At 48.8% G+C, this 19052-nt stretch overlaps 1 protein-coding gene and 1 long non-coding RNA gene across 4 annotated transcripts in view; one reads left to right on the forward strand and one right to left on the reverse strand.

The window, feature by feature from the left end:
* LOC118384358 (uncharacterized) overlaps positions 1-19052 on the forward strand; it is a 43744-nt gene that overhangs the window by 10332 nt on the left and 14360 nt on the right. Inside the window, exon 2 of the long non-coding RNA XR_004825822.2 lies at positions 17964-18069. This is a non-coding gene — a long non-coding RNA (uncharacterized LOC118384358). The remainder of the gene's footprint in view (positions 1-17963; positions 18070-19052) is intronic.
* Positions 1-19052, reverse strand: part of LOC118384351 (GEM-interacting protein) — a 54082-nt gene that overhangs the window by 9222 nt on the left and 25808 nt on the right. For all 3 annotated transcript variants that reach the window (XM_035770799.2, XM_035770800.2, XM_035770801.2), the window contains 13 exons: positions 17938-18063; positions 14278-14342; positions 12937-13044; positions 12603-12683; positions 12247-12411; positions 11890-12027; positions 11260-11450; positions 10919-11052; positions 10627-10722; positions 9926-10086; positions 9480-9656; positions 9183-9320; positions 1434-1636 (listed from right to left, as the gene is read on the reverse strand). In XM_035770799.2, coding sequence (XP_035626692.1) covers positions 1434-1636; positions 9183-9320; positions 9480-9656; positions 9926-10086; positions 10627-10722; positions 10919-11052; positions 11260-11450; positions 11890-12027; positions 12247-12411; positions 12603-12683; positions 12937-13044; positions 14278-14342; positions 17938-18063 — 1783 coding nt within the window. The remainder of the gene's footprint in view (positions 1-1433; positions 1637-9182; positions 9321-9479; positions 9657-9925; positions 10087-10626; positions 10723-10918; positions 11053-11259; positions 11451-11889; positions 12028-12246; positions 12412-12602; positions 12684-12936; positions 13045-14277; positions 14343-17937; positions 18064-19052) is intronic.

Below are 19052 nucleotides of genomic sequence, written 5' to 3' on the forward strand. Positions count from 1 at the left end.
CGCAGTAGTATCTGTGTAGGTGACGCATCATGTGCCGCAGTGTGCAGTAGTATCTGTGTAGGTGACGCATCATGTGCCGCAGTGTGCAGTAGTATCTGTGTAGGTGACGCATCATGTGCCGCAGTGTGCAGTAGTATCTGTGTAGGTGACGCATCATGTGCCACAGTGTGCAGTAGTATCTGTGTAGGTGACGCATCATGTGCCACAGTGTGCGGTAGTATCTGTGTAGGTGACGCATCATGTTGCACGTTCCGGTGCGGGATACACATGGTATACACCATCCAACGAAATGCTTCCTTCAGGTTCCTTCTCGACAATGCAACAACAATAAGAAATAAGAAATATAGGAACATTTAGTAAATGGCTCAGTAAAATAAAATAAGACAGGGCCTCCCGAGTGGCGCAGCGGTCCAAGGCACTGCATCGCAGTGCTAGAGGTGTCACCACAGACCCGGGTTCGATCCCGTATCACAACCAGCCATGGTTGGGAGTCCCATAAGGCAGAGCATAATTGGCCCAGCGTTGTTTCGGGTTAGGGGAGGGTTTGGCCAAGGGTGCTTTACTTGGCTCATCGCACTCTAGCGACTCCTTGTGGGGGGCGGATGTCTGCAGGTTGACCTCGGGCGTCAGGTGAACAGTGTTTCCTCCGACACATTGGTGCAGCTGGCCTCCAGGTCAGCGGTCAGGTGTCAAGAAGTGAGGTTTGGCGGGTCATGTTTTGGAGGACGTATGACTCGACCTTCGCCTCCCGAGCCCGTTGGGGGAGTTGCAGCGATGAAAAAGGGGAGTAATAATAATAATATATTATATATATATATATATATAAATAATACAGGAAGGCACAATTTACAGTCCATATTTACACGTGTTTCGGGGAAGGGGGGATTGTGCAATATTAATAAATCATAATAAGAGCCTGGTAAGCAGCAGTTGTGATGCGTGTGTAGCATGAATGTACTGTGTGTGTGTGTGTGGGTGCATGTGTGTATGTCTGTGTGGGCGTGCATGTGTGAGTGCATGTGTGAGTGCATGTGTGCTAAGGTGTGGAGAATCAGATCAGGTGGTCAGTCCAGTTCAAGTGTTCAGCAGTCTGATGGCTTGAGGATAGAAACTGTCTCGGAGCCTGTTGGTATCAGACCTCATGCTCCGATACTGTCTGCCCGACGGTAAGGGAGTGAACAGCTCGTGGCTGGGGTGTGTGGGGTCCTTGATGATGCTGCAGGCCTTCCTCGGGCATCGTTTCGAATAGATGTCCCGAATAGGTGGGAGCATGGTGCTGCACTGTATAATAGAGTAGTACCTGTGAAGGTGACGCATCATATGTTGCACTGTGTAGTAGTGTAGTACCTGTGAAGGTGACGCACCATATGTTGCACTGTGTAGTAGCGTAGTACCTGTGAAGGTGAGACATCATATGCTGCAGTGTGTAGTACCTGTGAAGGTGACGCATCATATGCTGCAGTGTGTAGTAGCGGTATGGGGGCAGTCTCTCCAGCAGGTCTCTCAGGTTATATGTGAGGTCATTCACTATCCCAGGAGTCTCTGCTGCCGCCTCCCTCTCACTGAGACGCTGGATCTCCTTGCCCACCCCGATGAAGTCATTGTACAGGTCAAAGGTCAACAGCGGCTCTGGAAGCTGTGTGAGGAGGAAGATGGTTATTATTAACAATTAATTAACACATAATAAATACTTATTAGCTTCGATGCATTGACTGACAACTGTACCACATGATGTTCACTAAAAGGGGAATCCTGAGTTAAGATTTGTCCATATTAGTCATAGTTTGGCATAATCATGAAAGGGAGCTTTGTGTGAGAGCTTAAATAACAGTGTATAACAATGTATGACTGTATCTCAAGTCATTCGCCTCGATATGGTCTCTATTAACTGTCGTTGGCTCTACAGTATATTGTCTCTATTAACTGTCGTTGGCTCTACAGTATATTGCTCTATTAACTGTCGTTGGCTCTACATTGTATAACTGTCGTTGTCTATATTGTCTCTATTAATTAACAGTATATTGTATTAACGTCTGGCTCTACAGTATATTGTCTCTATTAACTGTCGTTGGCTCTACATTATATTGTCTCTATTAACTGTCGCTGGCTCTACAGTATATTGTCTCTATTAACTGTCGTTGGCTCTACAGTATATTGTCTCTATTAACTGTCGTTGGCTCTACATTATATTGTATATTGTCTCTATTAACTGTCGTTGGCTCTACATTATATTGTCTCTATTAACTGTCGTTGGCTCTACATTATATTGTCTCTATTAACTGTCGTTGGCTCTACAGTATATTGTCTCTATTAACTGTCGTTGGCTCTACATTATATTGTCTCTATTAACTGTCGTTGGCTCTACAGTATATTGTCTCTATTAACTGTCGTTGGCTCTACAGTATATTGCTCTATTAACTGTCGTTGGCTCTACATTATATTGTCTCTATTAACTGTCGTTGGCTCTACAGTATATTGCTCTATTAACTGTCGTTGGCTCTACAGTATATTGCTCTATTAACTGTCGTTGGCTCTACATTATATTGTCTCTATTAACTGTCGTTGGCTCTACAGTATATTGCTCTATTAACTGTCGTTGGCTCTACATTATATTGTCTCTATTAACTGTCGTTGGCTCTACAGTATATTGCTCTATTAACTGTCGTTGGCTCTACAGTATATTGCTCTATTAACTGTCGTTGGCTCTACATTATATTGTCTCTATTAACTGTCGTTGGCTCTACATTATATTGTCTCTATTAACTGTCGTTGGCTCTACATTATATTGTCTCTATTAACTGTCGTTGGCTCTACAGTATATTGTCTCTATTAACTGTCGTTGGCTCTACATTATATTGTCTCTATTAACTGTCGTTGGCTCTACTGTCACGAGTCCGACCGAGGGTGTTTCCCCTTCCCGGGCGGGTGGCGCTCGGCGGTCGTCATCACCGGCCTATTAGCTGCCACTGATTGTTTTCCTCTCCTCCTTGTATGTTTAGTGGTAGCACCTGTTCATGTGTAATTAGTTAATTAGTTTGTCTTTATTAGACAGCCGGCCCGCCTGGTTGTTGTGCGGGATTATTTCAGTGTAACCTTCGGCTCTGTTGTAGAGGTACGTGTTAGTGCCTGGTCGTTACTTTTCCGTTGTACATTCTCATTCCCTGTGTTTGGGGCCGTTACTGTGAGCACCCTGTGGTGCGTTGGTGCTATTAAAGACGCACAGCTTTGCACTCACTGTCTCCTGCGTTTGACTCCACACACCTACGACACCTGAAGCATTACAGAATCCCGCACCTAAATCAAATTGAATGGAGTCAGCAGGAGCAGCAGCCAACCCTCTCCCATCGATGGAGGAACGGGTTCTCCACCACACCACCGTTCTCCATCGGATCGGATCCCGCGATGGATCAAGTGATGGAGAGAATGGACCGATGGGAGAGGAGTGGTCTCCTCTCTCCACCTTCGGCACCCCGGCTCCGGACTCCCCATCACTCGACTCCAGCACCCTCCGTCTGACGCTACCGAGGGCTTATGATGGAGCGGCGGCGGGTTGCCAGGGTTTCTGCTTCAGCTGGAGCTATACCTGGCCACCGTTAGACCCACTCCCTCAGGAGCGGAGAGGGTGAGTGTCCTCATCTCCTGCCTCACGGGTCGTGCTCTGGAGTGGGCGAACGCAGTCTGGAATGGCCCAGACTCAGCGGGAGCACTACCCAGAGTTTTCCTGCGCTTCCGTGCCGTGTTTGATCACCCTCTAGACGGCCGAGCGGTGGGAGAACGACTTTTCATCTCAGGCAGGAGAGGAGGAGCGCCCAGGATTACGCGCTGGAGTTCCGGACCTTGGCAGCCGGATCTGGGTGGAACGACAGGGCCCTTATGGACCACTACAGGTGTAGTCTCCGAGAGGGCGTCCGCCGGGAGTTAGCGTGTCGGAACACCACTCTGTCACTGGATCAGCTGATTGACATGTCCATTCGACTGGACAATCTGCTGGCTGCCCGCGGGCGTTCAGAGAGGGTCCTGTGCGTTCCACCACCCAGCCCCTCCGCTCCCATTCCGATGGAGTTGGGAGGGCTGCGCCGAGGGGTACCGGAGGAGGCCTTCCTGCACCAACTGTGGTCGGAGAGGACACACGTCTGATCGGTGCTGGGGGTCCGTCTGGGAGTAGAGATGGCAGGCGGAACGCTTCTCGGTCACCCCAGGTGAGTCAGCATCAGACTCACCCAGAATCCCTTGTTGGCCATATGTTTGTCTTAATCTCTTTCCTTCACTTTTTTCCCTCTTCCCAGCATAGGGCGCTAGTCGATTCAGGCGCAGCTGGGAACTTTATGGATCGCGGACTCGCCCTTAAGTTAGGGGTTCCGCTGGTGCCGATAGATTCTCCTTTCCCGTGCACTCCCTAGATAGCCGGCCATTAGGGTCAGGGATGGTCGGGGGAGACCACGGTCCCACTGGACATGGTGACGCAGGGGAATCATAGGGAGCGTATCAGTTTTTTTATTATTGATTCGCCTGCGTTTCCAGTGGTGCTGGGGACTCCCTGGCTGGCCCGGCACAATCCTAAAATTTCGTGGAGACAGGGGTTCTCCAGGGGTGGTCAGAGGAGTGTTCTGGAAGGTGTTTGGGAGTTTCCATCGGTGCCACGTCGGTGGAGAGTCCAGACCAGGGTTCCACGGTGTGCATTCCCCGAGTATGCCGATTTGGCAATCGCTTTCAGTAAAGTGAAAGCGACTAAATTACCACCTTATCGACCGGGAAGGGATTGTACGATAGATCTCCAGGTAGACGCTGCGCTTCCCAAGTGTCACGTGTACCCGCTGTCCCAGGAGGAGACGTTGGCAATGGAGACATATGTCACGGAGTCGCTGGGACAGGGGCACATTCGGCCCTCCATTTCACCCGTCTCCTCGAGTTTCTTTTTGTGAGGAAAAAGGAGGGAGGTTTGCGTCCGTGTATCGATTATAGAGGTCTAAACGCCATCACAGTGGGGTATAGTTACCCTCTACCTCTCATCGCTACGGCGGTGGAATCGTCCCCACGGAGCGCAGTTCTTCACAAAACTGGATCTCAGGAGCGCGTATAGTCTGGTGCGTATTCGGAAGGAGACGAGTGGAAAACCGCATTTAGTACTACATCCGGCCACTATGAGTACCTCGTCATGCCGTATGGGTTAAAGAATGCTCCAGCCGTTTTCCAATCCTTTGTAGACGAGATTCTCAGGGACCTGTGCGGGCAGGAGTGGTTGTTTATATCGATGACATTCTGATCTGCTCGGCCACTCACACCGCGCATGTGTCTCTGGTGCGCAAAGTGCTTGGTAGACTGCTGGAGCATGACCTATACGTCAAGGCTGAGAAATGCGTGTTCTCTAAACGAGCCGTCTCTTTTCTGGGATATCGCATTTCCACCTCGGGGGTGGTGATGGAGGGTGACCGCATTAGGGCCGTGCGTAATTGGCCGACTCCAACCACGGTAAAGGAGGTGCAGCGGTTTTTGGGTTTGCCAACTACTACCGGAGGTTTATCCGGGGTTTTGGCCAGATAGCGGCTCCCATTACCTCACTGCTGGGGGGCCCGGTGCGATTGCAGTGGTCAGCACAGGCGGACAGAGCATTCAACAAGTTGAAGGCGCTGTTCACTGATGCGCCCGTGTTGGCGCATCCGGATCCCTCTCTAGCATTCATAGTGGAGGTGGACGCGTCCGAGGCTGGGGTGGGTGCCGTGCTATCACAGCGCTCGGGTACGCCACCAAAACTCCGCCCCTGCGCTTTCTTCTCAAGGAAGCTCAGCCCAGCGGAGCGTAACTATGATGTGGTTGGACCGGGAGTTGCTAGCGGTGGTTAGAGCTCTGAAGGTGTGGAGACACTGGCTTGAGGGGGCTAAGCACCCTTTTCTCATCTGGACCGACCACCAGAATCTGGAGTATATTCGGGCTGCAAGGAGACTTAACCCACGTCAGGCAAGGTGGGCCATATTCTTCACCCGGTTCCGGTTTACTTTGTCTTATAGACCGGGCTCCCAGAACGTGAAGGCTGACGCACTGTCCCGCCTTTACGACACCGAGGATGGGTCCACCGAACCTACTCCCATCCTTCCCGCCTCTAAGCTGGTAGCCCCAGTGGTATGGGAGGTGGACTCGGACATCGAGCGGGCGTTACGGGCTGAACCCGCGCCTCCTCAGTGTCCAGCGGGCGAAGGTACGTGCCGCTTGATGTTCGGGACAAGCTGATTCGGTGGGCTCACGTCCTACCCTCCTCGGGTCACCCTGGGGTGACCAGGACAGTGGGGAGCCTTCAGGGAGGTATTGGTGGCCTACGTTGGTTAAGGACGTTAAGGGTTATGTCTCCTCTTGCTCAGTGTGCGCTCAGAGTAAGGCTCCTAGGCACCTTCCTAGAGGAAGCTACAACCCCTCCCCCGTTCCACAGCGGCCATGGTCACATCTGTCCATAGATTTCCTGACCGATCTTCCGCCGTCTCAGGGGAACACCGCGGTTCTAGTGATTGTGGATCGGTTTTCTAAGTCCTGCCGTCTCCTCCCGTTGCCCGGTATCCCTACAGCCCTGCAGACTGCGGAGGCATTATTTACCCATGTCTTTCGGCACTACGGGGTGCCGGAGGACATCGTTTCTGATCGGGGCCCCCAATTCACGTCTCGGGTATGGAGAGCGTTCATGGAACGCTTGGGGTCTCTGTCAGCCTGACCTCCGGTTATCACCCCGAGAGTAATGGGCAGGTGGAGAGAATGAACCAGGAGGTGGGTAGGTTTCTGCGGTCGTATTGCCAGGATCGGCCAGGGAGTGGGCACGATACATTCCCTGGGCTGAAATGGCTCAGAACTCACTACGCCACTCCTCTACTAACGTGTCCCCTTTTCAGTGTGTGTTGGGATACCAGCCGGTCCTGGCACCATGGCATCCGAGCCAGACCGAGGCTCCTGCGGTGGAGGAATGGGTACAGCGCTCCAAGGAGACCTGGAGGGCCGTCCAGGAATCTCTACGACAAGCGAGTGGACGGCAGAAGAGGAGTGCTGACCGCCACCGCAGTGAGGCCCCCGTGTTTGTACCGGGGACAGGGTCTGGCTCTCGACCCGAAACCTACCTCCCCGCTTGCCCTCCCGGAAGCTGGGTCCGCAGTGTGTAGGGCCCTTTAAAGTCCTGAGGAGAATAAACGAGGTGTGTTATCGATTACAACTCCCTTCCTATTATCGTATTAACCCCTCGTTTCATGTGTCTCTCCTCAGGCCGGTGGTAGCTGGTCCCCTGCAGGACAGTGAGGTACCGGAGGTCCCCCCTCTGGACATCGAGGGGACCCCGGCGTACACGATCCGGGCCATTCTGGACTCAAGACGCCGGGTGAGGGGCCTGCAGTACCTCGTGGACTGGGAGGGTACGGTCCGGAGGAGAGGTGCTGGGTACCGGTGAGGGACATCTTGGATCCATCCATGTTGAGGATTTCCATCGCCTCCATCCGGATCGCCCTGCACCTCGTCCTCCGGGGCGACCTCGAGGCCGGTGTCGGCGCGCTGCGGGAGCCGCGCGTCAGGAGGGGGTACTGTCACGAGTCCGACCGAGGGTGTTTCCCCTTCCCGGGCGGGTGGCGCTCGGCGGTCGTCATCACCGGCCTATTAGCTGCCACTGATTGTTTTTCCTCTCCTCCTTGTATGTTTAGTGGTAGCACCTGTTCATGTGTAATTAGTTAATTAGTTTGTCTTTATTAGACAGCCGGCCCGCCTGGTTGTTGTGCGGGATTATTTCAGTGTAACCTTCGGCTCTGTTGTAGAGGTACGTGTTAGTGCCTGGTCGTTACTTTTCCGTTGTACATTCTCATTCCCTGTGTTTGGGGCCGTTACTATTGTGAGCACCCTGTGGTGCGTTGGTGCTATTAAAGACGCACAGCTTTGCACTCACTGTCTCCTGCGTTTGACTCCACACACCTACGACACCTGAAGCATTACATCTACATTATATTGTCTCTATTAACTGTCGTTGGCTCTACATTATATTGTCTCTATTAACTGTCGTTGGCTCTACAGTATATTGCTCTATTAACTGTCGTTGGCTCTACATTATATTGTCTCTATTAACTGTCGTTGGCTCTACAGTATATTGCTCTATTAACTGTCGTTGGCTCTACATTATATTGTCTCTATTAACTGTCGTTGGCTCTACATTATATTGTCTCTATTAACTGTCGTTGGCTCTACATTATATTGTCTCTATTAACTGTCGTTGGCTCTACAGTATATTGTCTGTATTAACTGTCGTTGGCTCTACATTATATTGTCTGTATTAACTGTATCGTTGGCTCTACAGTATATTGCTCTATTAACTGTCGTTGGCTCTACATTATATTGTCTCTATTAACTGTCGTTGGCTCTACATTATATTGTCTGTATTAACTGTGTCGTTGGCTCTACAGTATATTGTCTGTATTAACTGTCGTTGGCTCTACAGTATATTGCTCTATTAACTGTCGTTGGCTCTACATTATATTGTCTGTATTAACTGTGTCGTTGGCTCTACAGTATATTGTCTGTATTAACTGTATCGTTGGCTCTACAGTATATTGTCTCTATTAACTGTCGTTGGCTCTACATTATATTGTCTGTATTAACTGTTGTTGGCTCGACAGCATATTGTCTGTATTAACTGTATCGTTGGCTCTACATTATATTGTCTCTATTAAGTGTCGTTGGCTCTACATTATATTGTCTCTATTAACTGTCGTTGGCTCTACATTATATTGTCTGTATTAACTGTGTCGTTGGCTCTACATTATATTGTCTGTATTAACTGTATTGTTGGCTCTACATTATATTGCTCTATTAACTGTCGTTGGCTCTACATTATATTGTCTCTATTAACTGTCGTTGGCTCTACATTATATTGTCTGTATTAACTGTTGTTGGCTCTACAGTATATTGCTCTATTAACTGTCGTTGGCTCTACATTATATTGTCTGTATTAACTGTGTCGTTGGCTCTACAGTATATTGTCTGTATTAACTGTATCGTTGGCTCTACAGTATATTGTCTCTATTAACTGTCGTTGGCTCTACATTATATTGTCTGTATTAACTGTTGTTGGCTCGACAGCATATTGTCTGTATTAACTGTATCGTTGGCTCTACATTATACTGTCTGTAATATCCATTTTCTTTGTTGTCTGGGAAACAGTGGAGTTGTACCTCCTTGAAGAAGTGTTTGAGGACCGAGGTGACGTCATGAGGTGAAAGGTCAGAGAGGTCGACTTGGTCCCCCTGGGTTTCGAAGACCTGACACAGCTTCTGGATACGAGGCTTCGACCCACTGATACGATACACCCCCTGGGTGGGAGGGAGGGATGGATGGATGTAAGGGGAAAGGAGGCCAAGAGAAAGCAAGAGGGATTGAGAGAAGGGCACTGTACTGTCACTTCTGCAAAACAGTTTTCTTGTTTGCTTCAGTACTTATTCGAAGATATGACATCCAGGTTAATACTGTACCTGTAGAGTGAGGGCCCTGCTCTCTATCTCGGCCGTGCAGCGCTGGACCACATAGGGCACCTCGTCAGGCCGGTCCCGGGGCAACAGGGAGAAACCCACGCCAAACAGAACGCTCTTCCTGTTCTCACACTCATGCTGTAACACCTCCAGACACTTCCTGTGGACCGCCACGCCACACTACAGATTGACGGCAGACGGGACAGAGGACATGGATTAGCAAAGCACAGGGTGACCTCAAATCACACCCTATATACCTGGCTCACACTATAGACTCAACCTGAGCCATACTGTGCTGGCGCCACTGTGGCGGGCAGAGAACCAAACCAGCCCAGTACAGCTCGGTTCCACCCTTTAGTGTGACTGTGAATCAGGCGACAACGTTCTACTTTTGTCAGTTAAGAGGCTGTCACATGAAAGTCTCTCCTTCGTTTCCTCCTCTTTCCCACCTCCTCACACTCGATGCCGTTGACCACGATGTAGGTGTCACACTGTTTGCACTTCACCATCTTGCTCTTCATCTTCCGGAATCGGTGCGTCAGCGCGGCTCGGGACGTAGTCCGTACCTTCCCCACCGCACCGTTCCCCTCAGGAGTGGTGTCCACACAATCTAGGAGAAACCACACAGGAAGCGGACTCAGTCATCCTCGGCAGTGTACACTTTCACGGTGGGAAACACTGCCCCACCGAATGTACCCCCTAGTTCCCAAACAGAACCCTACTCCCTAGCAACTCACATAGACCTGAGAGGATTGGACAAGTGGAAGAAAACGGCAACATTTCCACCTCGCCAATCAGTAGACAAGAAGCAATTGCCACAACGATTATATCGATCTAATCCTCTCAGATCTACCGGAGTGGCTAGGGTGTAGGGGTTAGGGCAGCGTTTCCCAAACTTGGTCCCGGGGACCTCAAGGGCTGCTCGTTTGTCGTCGTTGTTTGTCCTAACACTACACAGATGATTCAAATAATCAAAGCTTGATGAGGAGTTGGTTGGTTGTCTGAATCAGCTGTGTAGTGCCTGGGCCAAAACCAAAACATGCACCCCTTGAGGCCCAGAGGACCGAGTTTGGGAAACGCTGGGTTAGGGGTAGATTCGGGAATTAGTTGGTGTCTGTTGTGTGAGTGAGGTGACGACGGTGACATTCACCTCCTTCCAGGACGGTGCCCATGTCCCTCTCATCCAGGTCGTCTGATGACATGGTCCCTGTGGAGGGGGCTTTAAGGAGCATCCTGTTGCCATGGGCTACGGGGTTCAGGGTTCAACGTGGGTAAGACACGCAGAGAAGGAGAGAGGACCAGACAAACAGGGCGAGCTGGGTAAGCTTCGTAGCGAACACATTGTTTCTCACCACGAGCAATCATGACCTAGATGTTTGACGATTGGTCAATCTTCTGAGCATGATCAAATGGAATCTGTGGAATGAAGCACACAGGCTTACCTGGGCTGGACAGAGATTCCAGACTGCCTCCTATGCTCTCACTGTCACTGTAGCCCTTTCGTTTAACTAGACTTTCTTCAGGCAGGGAGAAGGAGTCCTGCAGAGAGCTGGGGTTGCTGGTCTTACGACGGCCACTTGGAGGTGCCACACACAGATTTGGAAACACACGCACACACACACACACACACGCAGGTAAGCACACACACACACGCAGGTAAGCACACAATTAACATTGACAACAACTCTAAACATAAGACAATAGGCACTAACGGGACAAACAGTAGCATCCATTAGAGCCGTAGCCTATTTAAAACAGGACAAATCTTCCATCCCGAACGTACCTCTTGTTCTGAGGGACAAACTCCTGGAAGGTGAAGGTTTGTAGGGGCTGTTCTTGGCTTCTCTTCCTGGAGATGTAGAGCAGGTAGGGCTCCCCGGGTTCACACGGCCTGCAGGTCAACTCCAGGTTGTGGTAGACCAGGGGAACCGGCTCCGTCTGCTGACGCTGGAAGTAGAACATGTTCACTGTGGCCTAGGGGTGGTAGAGGTACATGATAAGAGGGATTATTTACAAATGATTCATCCCATTGAGCTCAAGATACCTCTGTAGCTCGGTTGGTAGAGCACGGCAACGCCAGCATATTCGGTTCAATCCCAGCACTTCCTGTATGTAAAATGCATAACTAAATTGCTTTGGAAAAAGGGTCTGCTACCTGGCATATATTATATTACTATATTATTTAGAAATGGAAAACGGGACCATATTTGAATGTTTTGTTTGTTTATTGGGGCGATTGTTTAAATCAAAAGCATTGACAGTCTTAAAAGACTCATTGAAACGGCTGCAGACTGCTTGCCTGGAGTCTATTCACTCTTATGCCCCCTCTTATGCTGTCACTATCCCTATTATGCACTCCACTTGATCCATCCAGCACAGGGAACGTCTACCTCCCATAGGCCTGGACACCCACCTCCTTGAGCACAGTGTCCCCCTGGCAGATGAGTTTGCGGGTGTGAACTATGATTTTCTCCTTCAATCTCTCCAGCTTGTCCTGGTGGTCCTGGGCCTCACACACACACTGTCTGTACTGCATCTCTGCCTCTATCACCTGGACGAGAGAGGGAGAGAGAGAGAGAAGGAGAGATAGAGGGAGAGAGAGAGAAGGAGAGAGAGAGAGAGCGGGAGATGGGCACAGTGAGTCACCGAAAAATATAACTCAAATTTTCCTCTCCAAAAAAAGAATGATAACCTAAAAAGTGGAACCAAAAAAAAGAGAGGGATATGTTTCAGTGAACCCCATATGGCGGTCGGACCCGCTGCACCACACCTTTGAATGTGCGTCGTCACGTGACTTCCTCCTCTTGTCCAGGGTCTTGTTTCCCGCTGTGAGCTCGTCCCCGGCCTTGGCCGTCACCGCCTTGGTCTTCTCCAGGTCCTCGCTGCGCTGCAGGTACTGCTGACGAGCCTTCTTCAGAGCCGCCACCGCCTCATTCTGACCAATGAGAGAAGCATTGTTACCGCATCGTTCTGACCAATGGGAGAAGCCGTTACCACATTGTTCTGACCAATGAGAGAAGCCGTTCAGTTAACGCAATGCTCCGATCAATGGGAGAAGCTGTTTAAACACTCGCACACACAGTAGCGTCTAAAAAAAACACACACAAAAAAAACTGCTGTTTTTACCATCCTCCTCTGTTCTCTGGACCACTGATCCTTGAACTCCCTGCGCCACTTATCAATCTCATTCTTCTTGGATGCCAGGGCCTTCAGGATAAAGACGTCGGATTAAACACACATCGTACTCAATCCGTTTACACATTATTCCACATTTTCTTGCATTCAGGAATGTTTTCGTTGTTGTTGTTGGACACGTTGAGTATTTCTGTCTGTGGCGGTTCTCCTGCCTGCCTGTCTGTCTGTCTGTCTGTCTGTCTGTCTGCCTGCCTGCCTGCCTGTCTGTCTGTCTGTCTGTCTGTCTGTCTGTCTGTCGGTCCGTCGGTCCGTCTGTCTATAGTACCTGGTAGCAGCGTTGCTGCAGCAGCTCTGATGTCTGTTTAGTAGACTGGCTGGTCTTCACGTCGTGCTCCAGGGCCATGGTGTAGATGTACTGCAGAGGCATCATGTCCTGCAACAACGGTCACAGTAAGAACCAGGCCATAGATATCGTTTCAATACGTTATGGAAGATATATTTCAGTTATATTTAGAGATATTAGATCTACAGTATTTCAGAGAATATGTAGAGAGAGTGGTGAAATTAATGAAATAATATGTTTCTATGCAATACTGCACATGTGCCTTCAGAAAGTATTCATGCCCCTTGACCTATTCCACATTTTGTTGTGTTGCCTGAAAACATGTTTGTAGATTCTGTTAGCAAAATTATTGAAAATGAAATACAGAAATATCTCATTTACATAAGTATTCACACCCCTGAGTCAATATTTTGTAGAAGCACCTTTGGCAGCAATTACAGCTGTGAGTATTTCTGGGATCTTTCCACACCTGGATTGTGCAACATTTGCCCATTATTATTTTCAAACTACAACGTTGTTGATTCATCCTCAGTTTACTCCTATCACAGCCAGTATACTCTGTAACTGTTTGAAATGGGCCTCTTGGTGAAATCCCTGAGCGGTTTCCTTCCTCTCCTGCAACTGAGTTCGGAAGGTCGCCGGTATCTTTGCAGTGACTGGGTGTATTGACACACCATCCAAAGTGTAATTAATGACTTCACCACGCTCGAAGGGATTATTCAATGTCTGTTTTGTTTTCATTACCCATCTACCCATCTTCTCTGGTCTTTCTGGTTGAATCTGTGTTTGGAATTCACTGCTCGACTGAGGGCCCTTACAGATGTGTAGATGATGTAGTCATTCAAAAATCACCATTTAATGAGTCCCATGCGACTTATTTACGTGACTTGTTCACCAGATTTTTTTTTTTTAAATTTTTTTAAATTTTTTTTATTTTTTTTACTCCTGAACGTAATTTAGGCTCGACTCAAAACATTTCAGCTTTTCATTTTGAATGAATTATTTCCAAAAACATCATTCCACTCTGACATTATGGGATATCGTGTGTCGGCCCCGAGACATTTCATCCGTTTGATAATCAGGCTGCAACACAACAAATGGTGCAAAAAGTCCAGGCACTGTAAAACATTTCATTGTGGTAATTTAGCAGATATGCTTTAATGCGCAGCGACTTTTCAGTGCATCCCACTAAAGTGGCGAGTAACAGGCCTGGAAGAGTCATCTGATATGAATTGAATACTTTTCTATGCAATACTGTACACACCATCACATGTACACCTTAAACAGCCCCATGCACACGAGAGACAAGAAAAGCATCCATACCTGCTGAGCCACACAGGACTTAGCTGTTTCTGCTGCCTTCACGATGTTCTTGGCAAACTCTTGCTCTGCAAACAGACCAGAATAAGTCAGTATGATGGAACGTGATTTGATTTGAGTTAAAACAATTGATTAGCATAACAATATTGTCAGGCTGTCTTATCAAAAGCTTTCATCCAGCCAAATATCCATTGGACTTTTGGAGCTGTTGCGTGTTCCATTTATGTCTTTCAATGGTGATATAACAACCAATATGTAACATATCAGATCTCATATCAGGCCATCAGACCTCATAGAGAGGAGAGGTCAGTTCAGATTGTTAGCTTACATCACCAAATATCAAAATCAATGCTCTGCTTTGGCTGCCTAAGTGCTGCCCTACTTCAAGTAGACTAATCTGCTGATCCATACTGATGCTGTGGTGTCGGCGTTGCAACCATTCAACCAGTGGAGGCTGGTGGAAGGATCTACGGGAGGATGGGCCCGTTGTAATGGCTGGAATGGAATAAATGGAGCGGAGTCAAACATGTGGTGTCTATAGGTTTGCCGTGTGATACCGGTCCATTTATTCCGTTCCAGCCCAATGAGCCCTCCTATAGCCCCTTCCCCTAGCCTCCACTGCATTCAACCGACCACTGTCCACAGTGGCTCAGACCTCTGACCACTGGCTCAGACCTTTCCCTCAACGTTGACCAATTCCCCTACATTATCATCCACAGTGGCTCAGACCTTTCCCTCTACGTTGACCACTTCCCCTACATTATCATGGTCCTTCTGTAGCTCAGTTGGTAGAGCATGGCGCTTGTAACGCCAGGGTAGTGGGTTCGATTCCTGGGACCACCCATACGTAGAATGTATGCACACATGACTGTAAGTCGCTTTGGATAAAAGCGTCTGCTAAATGGCATATACTATACTATATACTATCATCCACACTGGCTCAGACCTCTGACCACTGGCTCAGACCTTTCCCTCAACGTCGACCACTTCCCCTACATTATCATCCACAGTGGCTCAGACCTCTGACCACTGGCTCAGACCTTTCCCTCTATGTTGACCACTTCCCCTACATTGTCACTCTGACCTCTCTCCATTTCCTATACACAGCTATCCAAACACAAGTCTGCTTAGCAGCACCTTGGTGAGCTGATCTCTTTGCCCTCCTACAGCACAGAACAGTGCAGTACATTACAGTGTGGTATAGCAGAGCACATTACAGTACAGAAGGCTACAGTACAGAGCAGAACTGTAGGCTGTCCATCCTGTCCATTCTCCTGCTGTGGCCTGGTTAATCTGCCCTGTAGGCTCTGTGGGGTTCCCCTGGGGGGAGTGGCTGGCCCGCTCCATGTTATCCTCATTGGCTACCAACCATACAGATCTAATACCCTAACAGTGTTCCTCAGGGTAGGTTATACCGCTCCGTAATACCATAACAGTGTTCCTCAGGGTAGGTTATACCGCTCCGTAATACCATAACAGTGTTCCTCAGGGTAGGTTATACCGCTCCGTAATACCCTAACAGTGTTCCTCAGGGTAGGTTATACCGCTCCGTAATACCCTAACGGTGTTCCTCAGGGTAGGTTATACCGCTCCGTAATACCCTAACGGTGTTCCTCAGGGTAGGTTATATCGCTCCGTAATACCATAACAGTGTTCCTCAGGGTAGGTTATATCGCTCCGTAATACCATAACAGTGTTCCTCAGGGTAGGTTATATGGCTCCGTAATACCCTAACGGTGTTCCTCAGGGTAGGTTATATCGCTCCGTAATACCCTAACAATGTTCCTCAACCTAAGGGGTCCGTGATATCTTGCTGTCCCTGAAATGGTTAAATATTTTCCCTGATATATTTTCAACCAGTTTTGCTCACTGGGGTTGTAAATGGTCCCTATAATAGTCCTTGTAATACCGAAGTTTTACCACCAGAGGGTACTTGTGGAGAATACTGTTTATCCTTCCAAACAGGGTTCAACCACAAGGTCTATTATCCTATTACAGTTGAAGAATAAACACACATTCTCTAACGGCAGGGTAGGCCTACTTTAGACGCTGTTGTCTTTTCAAGGAACAGAGTGACTGACTGCTTGTCTTTCCTAGGAGAAGAGCTTTGTTTGCTGTGGTTACTGCAGTTCCATACCAGTAAAATAACTTTTTTAACAGAGGGATAAGAGAGCCTTTCATGTTGTCCTAAAATGATTCTTGCTTATCTTATGTCTCGAGAAGGCTTAACTGTCTATGAATGCCAGAAACATGGTATATACACTTCACATTTGGTGTGTGAACCCTTTCATTTGTTTATATGCAAAGCACATTGTTCACATGCAAGCACATATTTACAAATATATGTGTTTGTGAATATGTTATACTTGGGTAGTTGTGTCCATTTGTTACTTTGAATGAGTCTGTACCACATTGCAGTGATACACTATGGGCCATGCCCTCATTTTTAGATAGGCACACTTAACTTGAATTAAATCTTGTGTTTATATATCAATGTAAGATATGTAGGTATGAATATGAGACAAGCAGGCAGACAGACACAGAAATATCCCCACCCACATACACACAGGCAGAGAAACACAGAAACAAGCACACCCACATACACACAGGCAGAGAGACACAGAAACAAACACACCCACATACACACAGGCAGAGAGACACAGAAACAAACACACCCACGTACACACAGGCAGAGAGACACAGAAACAAACACACCCACGTACACACAGGCAGAGAGACACAGAAACAAACACACCCACGTACACACAGGCAGAGAGACACAGAAACAAACACACCCACGTACACACAGGCAGAGAAACACAGAAACAAACACACCCACGTACACACAGGCAGAGAGACACAGAAACAAACACACCCACGTACACACAGGCAGAGAAACACAGAAACAAACACACCCACGTACACACAGGCAGAGAAACACAGAAACAAGCACACCCACGTACACACAGGCAGAGAAACACAGAAACAAACACACCCACGTACACACAGGCAGAGAGACACAGAAACAAACACATCCACGTACACACAGGGAGAGAAACACAGAAACAAACACACCCACGTACACACAGGCAGAGAAACACAGAAACAAACACACCCACGTACACACAGGCAGAGAAACACAGAAACAAACACACCCACGTACACACAGGCAGAGAGACACAGAAACAAACACACTCACGTACACACAGGCAGAGAGACACAGAAACAAACACACCCACGTACACACAGGGAGAGAGACACCAAAACAAACACACCCACGTACACACAGGCAGAGAAACACAGAAACAAACACACCCACGTACACACAGGCAGAGAGACACAGAAACAAACACACCCACGTACACACAGGCAGAGAAACACAGAAACAAACACACCCACGTACACACAGGCAGAGAGACACAGAAACAAACACACCCACGTACACACAGGCAGAGAGACACAGAAACAAACACACCCACGTACACACAGGCAGAGAAACACAGAAACAAACACACCCACGTACACACAGGCAGAGAGACACAGAAATATCCCCACCCACGTACACACAGGGAGAGAGACACCAAAACAAACACACCCACGTACACACAGGCAGAGAGACACAGAAACAAACACACCCATGTACACACCCACGTCTCCACTCACCCAGACTGATTCTCTTCTCCATCCAGGCCAGCAGGTCCTTTGCGTAGCGGCACCACATCTTGGCATACTGCAGGGCCAGCTCCACGCCTCCCTCACAGCGACACAGAGCCAGGTCTGCTTCCTGGGCTGAGAGTGAGTACATCAGCATGACTGCATATCCTCTCTACCTCACCCTGATGGGACACAGTCAGGAGGGCTTTTTTTTTTACCCCAAAACACACACAACGGGGCAGTCTGGACCCCCACGGGGCGTCCAAAACAGACCCCTCTCCCGCCTGATTCCCAGGGGAAAAGCTGGGCTCACGGGTATGCTTTGTCTCCCACACTATCAACAATGTGTAATTCGAATAATTTGTCATCCAAGAAACAAAAACAAAGGAATAAAAGAGAACAGACAAAAAGAAGGGTATCTCCAATTTCTCAGTTCCGTGAGTTCATCAGAAACATAGCTCTTTTTCCACGACAGGTTTGTGGTTTAGCCAAACAAAACTCTATGGAGAAGAGAGACCGAGAATGACTGGTCATCAGGGCTTGTCCCCGGAGTCCACAAGATCTGCAGGTGCCCCAAGTGGTCACTCCTAAACCACCACGGGTGGAGGTGCGGTCATAGGTTGGTCATCTCAAAGCATGCATAGCAAGGGGTCATCATGTGGGAAAATCTAAATGTCCCAGGGACATTCTCCAGTCCAGCCGAGACCAGCTGCTTCCAGGGCTAAACAAACTGTGCTTTAACGGACATGAAGTGAAGAAAGGAAAAGAGAGAGAAAGGCTGAGGGTCCCAAACAGGCTTTTTAGGTTCACCTCCTCTCCTCTTCCCTCACTCTACCTCTCTCCTCTCCCTGGCTCCTACCCCCTCCACCCCTCCCCCCCAGCACCTGTTCCACCGCTCCCCTCCTCCGTCAGAGAGAGAGAAAATGTGACGTCTGAGAAGATCACCCTGGCAACTCCTCGGTGCCAGAGTGCTGTAATCGATGTGGCAACACCAGAGCGGGTGTTTTGTGTCGTGGTTGTTATGGAAGTTAGGGCTTTGGTGTGACTGACAGCAGTCTGAAGTCAGTCAACTGCTCTCTCTCTCTCTCTCGTCTTCCTCTCTGACTCAGTGACAGCGGATGGCG

Source organism: Oncorhynchus keta, chromosome 5 (genome assembly GCF_023373465.1).
Source record: "Oncorhynchus keta strain PuntledgeMale-10-30-2019 chromosome 5, Oket_V2, whole genome shotgun sequence".
NCBI lineage: Eukaryota > Metazoa > Chordata > Actinopteri > Salmoniformes > Salmonidae > Oncorhynchus > Oncorhynchus keta.